This window comes from Citrus clementina, unplaced genomic scaffold (assembly GCF_000493195.1).
Source record: "Citrus clementina cultivar Clemenules unplaced genomic scaffold, Citrus_clementina_v1.0 scaffold_4, whole genome shotgun sequence".
Classification (NCBI taxonomy): domain Eukaryota; kingdom Viridiplantae; phylum Streptophyta; class Magnoliopsida; order Sapindales; family Rutaceae; genus Citrus; species Citrus x clementina.
Genome location: NW_006262274.1, coordinates 1750429 through 1758002, shown reverse-complemented (window position 1 = coordinate 1758002; position 7574 = coordinate 1750429). Strand labels below are relative to the sequence as shown.

The following is a 7574-nucleotide window of genomic DNA, read 5'->3' as shown; positions in this document are numbered from 1 at the left end:
TTAAAATGAATTTTCTTCTAATTTAAATTCTGTTTAAGTATGGAACTAACAAATAAAATTAAAATTTTGCTAATAAAACTAAAATTAGTCAACATCCTTGTAATTAATAATCTGAAAAATTACGATTTAAGCACAAACATTAAATTATATTGCACAAAATAAACATTAAATATTTATTGTCTCTTCTGGTGCAAGCGGGTATTAATTTAGGTTGTGTTATAAGTTTAAAGATGCATTCCATAGTTAGGGTTCACTCGAGACAACTTCGTAGTTCAGAAAAAAAAAAAAAAAAATTTACTGTCCTCTAATACGGAGCTGCGGACCTATTTGATGCCTACGACAAGTCATGTTCTTAATTGATAAATTGTAAACTATTAAGGATCCAAATGTTATTACACCGAAAAATATTTCCGAATGTAGCGACTAGCGAGTAGCGACCATATATTCTCGCCAATTGACGCCCCGCTATATTCCCTCTTCTCCCAAATTATCTCCAGTTCTTTCGCAGCATTGTAATTTCTCCACGCGCCACCACTAATCACACGCGCCACCAATGGCCACTCCAGCGACGCTCCCAATCTCAAACCCTCAGACCAACACCACCACCACCACAACTCAAACCCAAGCACCCATCGCCACGCCCGCCTTCCGCGCGTTCCTGTCACGCCTCTCCTCTTCGATCCGTTATGGCTTCTCTCAGAGACGCCACTGGTCCGAACTCGTTGACCGAACCGCCATGTCCCGACCCGACTCCTTAGCCGAAGCGTACTCTCGGATCCGAAAGAACCTCTCCTACTTCAAGGTCAATTACGTAACTTTACTCGGCCTCGTACTCGCATTCTCTCTCCTGTCCCATCCTTTCTCTCTCCTCGTCCTGCTCTGCCTCCTAGGCGCTTGGATCTTCCTCTACCTCTTCCGCCCTTCCGATCAACCCGTGGTCCTCTTTGGCCGTACGTTTTCCGACCGCGAAACGCTCGGCGCTCTTGTCGTTTTGACTATCGTTGTCGTGTTCTTGACCAGCGTCGGATCCTTGTTGATCTCAGCGTTGATGGTCGGAGCTGCGATCGTGTGTGCGCATGGTGCGTTTAGGGTTCCTGAGGATCTGTTTTTGGACGAGCAAGAGCCCATCAATTCCGGATTCCTGTCGTTCCTCGGTGGCGCCGCATCCGCCGCTGCCCCCTCGGTTGCGGCACGTGTCTGAAATGACTCGCCGGATCGTCAATGATCAAGCGTATGATTAATTCATGATTCTTTTTAGGGAAAGGAATTGATTTAGGGTTTTGTTTCCTACTCTTAAATGTAACATTTTGGATCTCTATGTTTGATTTGTATGATTTCAATTTTGTTACATGCTAGATGTTCAATATTTTTAGTGTAATCGCGAATTCAATGTGGATCGTTCATTTTGTGGATCTTTCTGCAGGATCTTTAGCTAGGACTGTTCATATTCTTTGCTTGTCTGTGATCAATTTTGTGTTAATTCATTCTTTGTGATTTACTGTTTCCTTAACTTGAATAATGGAATTTGCAGGAATGTTTACTTATTTTTATGTTTTAAAAGTTTGGGAATTTTTTAATTTTAGATTTGAGGTAGTTAAGGGAATAATCTTGTTCAGTTCCAGTAGGAATTTAAGGCACTTGTATTCTTTATTAATGATAGGGATATGAAACTCTCTTTATTTATGATATGAATATGAAACTCGTTTGTCAAATAGATAGTTTATTAACATTTATTTGTAATGCTATGATTTAGTCTTGGCTGATTTTTGTCTTATACGGGTCAAGTGATGTGATTCTATGTTACTTGTGGAGGGAGTATTTATGTTTTGTTTGTTTGTTAGACATAAGAATGAAATTTTAAACTGGCATCTAATTTTACCCACATTGAAGAGGTCAAGTTCACTTTATTCTAACAGCTTTTATTTATGCAGTTACAACTTGTTTCACTTCTTTTTCTTTGTTTTGTTCTCTATGATCTGTTAAAATGGGGGAACCTTGTTTTGTAGGAGAATGTGGTCAAGAAATGGAAGGAACAGGTAGAAAGGTGCTGATTGAACCTCATTTAGTCATATTAAAGTAAATGCAACTGATAGGATTTCTGTAATTAGATCTCATATTTGAAATCTACTAAGGCACATGCTCGATATGCAGCAACAGTATTGAATGAATTTAATTTAATTTTCGGCAATTTTGATTATTTGCAACTATTGCTGGTTTTAGAGGTCATCATTTCACATATTGGAATTCCGCATATGCATGTTTGTGCAGGAGATGTATCAATCAGAAGGGGCATATGGGTTTCGTCTTGGATTAAAGATCTAAGAATTGTGGAAACAAGCTGTCCTTTCCTTTTCAGTTTATTCACGTGTTGTGTTGCATGGTTATGCTAATGAATGAAGTATTTTCTGGAGGGATTTTTGTTTTGCATAGCTACATTTTTGTTTTGCTGTTGTGTGGCTGTTCAGTTACAGAGAGTGTCGGGATATCAGAATTTTATGGCTCCATGTAACAAGATTGTACAGACTTCATTTGATAGACATGATGGTTAAGAGTAGATATAATATTTGTTTCTAAGAATTAATGCTGTGTGGTTTGGGAAGATGTGATAGAAAAGATAGGGGTTTGGGGAAGTTGACATGGGTTATGCTACGAATTTGTTTGTGGGAAAGTGTGTCATATCACTATCTGCTGTCTGTATAAAACTAAGCAGATATGAAGATTGGCCCTTCCCTGTAGATGGGATAGGATGTTTCTATAAGGGAAAGCAGAGATAAACCATTGGATGTCTGTCTGTCTGGCTAGGATGTTTCAACGCCTTGTGTGGTAGGCCGACTATATATATAGAAACAGTTTAACTGAGCTTTTGAATGTTGAGAAAAACTCTCTTGAGTGATGGTTCATTGTGGATGGTTCGTACTGGCTTCAGTTGCTTGCCATGTGATTGTCATTTTGTATGGGCAACTGAGGAAAGTGAGTACCTTGAAGGTCTTGAAAGTTTCCTGAATTGGTGTATTTTTACTGCTTGGTGCAGCTTTTAGCACTGGGTTGTCATTGCAGAGTGTAGGTGTGAGGACTGGATTGTTTTCCATCTTTCCTTGTTTGTTTGGTATTTAGGGTTGTTTTTCGGGAGAAACTTCCACTTGCGCAACTTTAAAACGTCTCATGCCAAGTCCAAGACATATGCTGATGATATTAGATTTCTTTAAAACTTTTTTACATGCTTATTGTTTTATTGAGATGTTTGTTTTATATTCAAACATCGACAGTAGTAATTCGTATCTTAACGGCTGCTTATGGGCTAGACTCGACTCTGCTTAGTAGTATGCAAGCAAAATGGATGTTGACAAGTCAATTTTAAAAACGGATTCGATTATACCAGCGTTATTAAAACGCCACATCTCATTAAAACTCAGTAATTAAGTGTGTGCTTGGACGATAGTTAGACGATGACCTTTTAGAAAGTCTTTGTACTGCCCAAAAAGGAACAAGATCTTCTCCGAGCTGTTAGATGTTTTTTAGTAGTAGTGTAAGAGTAATATTTATTATTTTTTATTTTTTTATTTATTAACAACCCATTAGCAATTAATTAATTTGTTAAGAGATCAGGAGAGAATTCTGATCCGCCAAAAAATGAAGTCAGTATTATTTAGAAAAAATGAACGTGAATGAACGGTCTGAAGTCCCCCCACCGGGAAGTCAGGTAAGCGAGGACCGAGAAGTCGTTTGGGTTTCAAAGACCCGTTGGACCACCGAGATGTCAACATGAACATAATATCATGAGGATTAGGACACAGCCCTTTACAGCGAAAAATGACAAAAACTTTTTCCGAACTCACTCGGTTCAATTATTAATAAATACATACCAACGGGCCACCTCTCCTCTCGTGTATGGGACCCCACTTGTCAATAGAACTTCAAATGAGACAACGACTTGTTATCATTCCATTAAAACCTCGTAATCTCATAACTAACTTTAAGTCTCTAATTACATGATTTTAAAGCTCAAAAAGCTGGTCAAAATTTGTAATCTTGTTGCCACTTCGGCCTTGGCCGCAGTGGTGGGCTGCTGCCCTCACAAGCATTGTGAGGGCAGCGGTTCTAGCCCCCACAAAAGTATTATGGGGGCTAAATGTTCTTTATATCCTTCTCCCTTGCGAAATGCAAGTGGAGTATGGACATCCTCTCCTGTGAGGGGTTATTTGTATTGGTCATGTACTTCATAGAATTCATTGTAATAATGTAAGTCCCAATCATGTATATCTGATTGTAAATATCAGTGTAATACCTCTGCTATAATAAGCAGTTGTTGTAAATATCTGTGTAATGCAATAATCTGATGATTAATCAGTCTAAAAAAAAAAATAAAAAAAAATTTGTAATCTTGTTGTCACAAAACACTTACGCTGTCCAGGTTAATGAGATGATGAGATGAGACCTCCGAAAATGATAGCCGTTAGAGCCTAGAGGAGCGGTTGGTAATAAAAACCTAGATAAGCAAAGCCACTCATGAACTCACTGATCAAAACTTCTTTTTTATGTATTGAGAAGAAGAGTAAATGGCCACTCGAAAAAAAAACTAGCCGTTAGAATAGGAGCCGCTGCTCCCTTAATGCACTCACAGTCACCTGACACTGTGTGTCTTAGTGTAATTTTTAATTTCTCTCTCACAATACAAGCAAAGATTCCACTCTCTCACTAACAAGCTCTTCACGTGCCACTCTCTCACTAACAAGCTCTTCACGTGCTTTGTCACAGAAGCCCCACTCCTCTTCCCATTTCACACTACAAAACCCTCTAAACTCCTGCTGCCTCCTCTGTTTCATTCATATGGTTTCGTTAGCAGAAACAGAAGCTCACTTTGAAACTTCAAAAGAGAGGGGGGGAAATAAAAAATAAAAAAAATAATAACCCATCACTCTTCTTCTGCTTCTTAGCTGTTCTTTGTTAGTTATGGGGCATCTAAATCAGATTTTCACTGGTTTTAACAGATACCCTTTCGAGATTTTTCATTGTATTTTTAATAAGAAGAAGGAGAAGTGGAAGTCGGTGTTTCATCTTTTCTTGTCTCTTTACCTTATCATTTGTTTCATTGAGCCTGTTTCAAGCCAGACTTGGGATGGTGTTATTGTGACTCAAGCTGATTTTCAAGCACTTCAAGCCTTCAAGCAAGGTTTGATTGACCCAAAAGGCTTCTTAAGAAGCTGGAATGATAGCGGCTATGGAGCTTGTTCTGGTGGTTGGATTGGTATCAAGTGTGCCCAAGGCCAAGTCATCGTACTCCAGCTTCCTTGGAAGGATCTAGGAGGCCAAATTACTGAGAAAATCGGTCAGCTTCAAGCTCTTCGAAAGCTTAGTCTCCATGATAATCACATTGGTGGCTCAATTCCTCAAGCATTGGGGTTTCTCCCTAATCTTAGAGGAGTTCAACTGTTTAACAATCGCTTCTCAGGTTCAATTCCTCCTTCATTAGGCTCATGTCCTCTTCTTCAAACTCTTGATCTTAGTCACAATTCACTTACAGGGACAATCCCAGAGAGTCTTGCTAACTCTACTAAGCTTTACAGGCTCAATCTTAGCTTCAATTCATTGTCAGGTTCAATTCCTCTTAGCCTAACTCGCTCTCCGTCCCTTATGTTCCTTGCACTCCAGTACAACAACCTCTCTGGCTCTGTCCCAGATTCTTGGGATAACTCTCATAAAAATGACTTCTTTCAACTTCAATACTTGGCCCTTGATCATAACTTCCTCTCAGGAAGAATCCCTGCCTCGTTGGGAAAGTTAAGCGAGCTTCAAGAAATCTCACTTAGTCATAACAAGATAAGCGGAGTCATGCCAAGTGATTTAGGAAGACTTTCAAGGCTTAGGATTCTTGATTTTTCTTATAATGCCATAAATGGAAGCCTGCCTGGTAGTTTCTCTAATCTATCTTCACTTGTTTCATTGACTCTAGAAAGCAATAACCTTGATGACCAAATCCTGGATTCTCTTGACAAATTACATAACCTTTCTGTTCTTAACTTGAAGAGAAATCAAATTAGTGGCCACATTCCTTCAACTATAGGAAACATATCCACTCTTACAATTCTTGATTTATCTCAGAATAAGCTAAGTGGGGAAATTCCAGCTTCCTTTTCAAATTTGAAAAGCCTTAGTTCCTTCAATGTTTCTTACAATAATCTTTCTGGTCCCGTTCCCACATCCCTTGCACTAAAGTTCAATGCAAGTTCTTTTGTGGGGAATATTCAGTTATGTGGATATAGTGGTTCAACTCCATGTCCTTCTCCACCAGCAGAGAAGCCAAAGTCTCGCCGTAGAAAATTAAGTACAAAGGATATAATCCTTATTGGAGCTGGAGCGCTTCTGATAGTTTGCCTCATCATTGTTTGCATTTTGATGTGCTGCTTGATAAGGAAAAGGACTGCATCAAAAGCAGAGGATGGTCAAGCCACTGCCAGGGCTGCAGCTGCAAGAGGTGAAAAGGGGGCTCCGTCAGCTGCTGGTGAAGTGGAAGCCGGTGGAGAGAACGGAGGGAAATTGGTTCATTTTGACGGACCATTGATGTTTACAGCTGATGATCTTTTGTGTGCTACTGCAGAAATTATGGGAAAGAGTACTTACGGAACTGTGTATAAGGCCACATTGGAAGATGGTAGTCAAGTTGCAGTCAAGAGATTGAGAGAAAAGATAACAAAAGGTCAGAGGGAATTTGAAAGTGAAGTTAGTTTGCTAGGGAAAATCAGACATCCAAATCTTTTGGCTTTAAGGGCTTATTACTTAGGCCCCAAGGGAGAGAAACTTCTTGTTTTCGATTACATGCCCCATGGGAGTCTAGCAACTTTCCTCCATGGTAAGTGAAATTTAATGTTCTAAGCTTCATATGCTAGGTATCGACGTAAAATCACCTAATAACAATCTGTTCTCCTGTATTGCAGCTCGCGGGCCTGAAACCCCCATTGATTGGCCAACAAGGATGAAAATCATAAAGGGCATAACTCGAGGCCTGCTGCATCTTCACAGCAATGAGAATATTATACACGGGAATTTTACATCAAGCAATGTCCTTCTTGATGACAGCACAAATGCAAAAATCTCAGACTTTGGCCTCTCTCGGCTAATGACTGCTGCTGCCAATGTAAACGTGATTGCAACTGCAGGAGCATTAGGCTATAGGGCACCAGAGCTTTCAAAGCTCAAGAAAGCTAACACGAAAACAGATGTATACAGCCTTGGGGTGACCATATTGGAGCTCCTAACGGGGAAATCACCGGGCGAGCCCTTGAATGGCGCGGAGTTGCCTCAGTGGGTTGCCTCCATAGTAAAAGAAGAATGGACTAATGAAGTGTTTGATTTAGAATTGATGAGGGATGCACCTACAATCGGTGACGAGTTGCTCAACACACTAAAACTGGCTTTGCATTGTGTCGATCCTTCGCCCTCTGCGAGGCCAGAAGTTCTACAAGTTGTTCAACAACTCGAAGAGATAAGACCAGAGGCAGCTACAGCTGCGACAAGTTCTGGCGATGCAGGCCCATCAACTAGCGAGTAGTAATCATGGGGATTGCACTAGTGCGACA

The 7574-nt window shown here is 40.1% G+C and overlaps 2 protein-coding genes across 2 annotated transcripts; both read left to right on the top strand.

Moving 5' to 3' along the window:
* The first annotated feature begins 440 nt into the window (after nt 1-440).
* Nucleotides 441-2200, top strand: LOC18043339 (PRA1 family protein B1). Its single transcript, XM_006435768.2, has 2 exons — nt 441-1231; nt 2007-2200. The coding sequence occupies exon 1, from the start codon at nt 554-556 to the stop codon at nt 1199-1201; it is 648 nt and encodes a 215-aa protein (XP_006435831.1). The 5' UTR covers nt 441-553; the 3' UTR covers nt 1202-1231; nt 2007-2200.
* A 2536-nt stretch (nt 2201-4736) lies between these two features.
* Nucleotides 4737-7574, top strand: LOC18043338 (probably inactive leucine-rich repeat receptor-like protein kinase IMK2). Its single transcript, XM_006435766.2, has 2 exons — nt 4737-6847; nt 6933-7574. Exons 1-2 carry the CDS (start codon nt 4951-4953, stop codon nt 7544-7546), a joined length of 2511 nt encoding a protein of 836 aa, XP_006435829.1. The 5' UTR covers nt 4737-4950; the 3' UTR covers nt 7547-7574.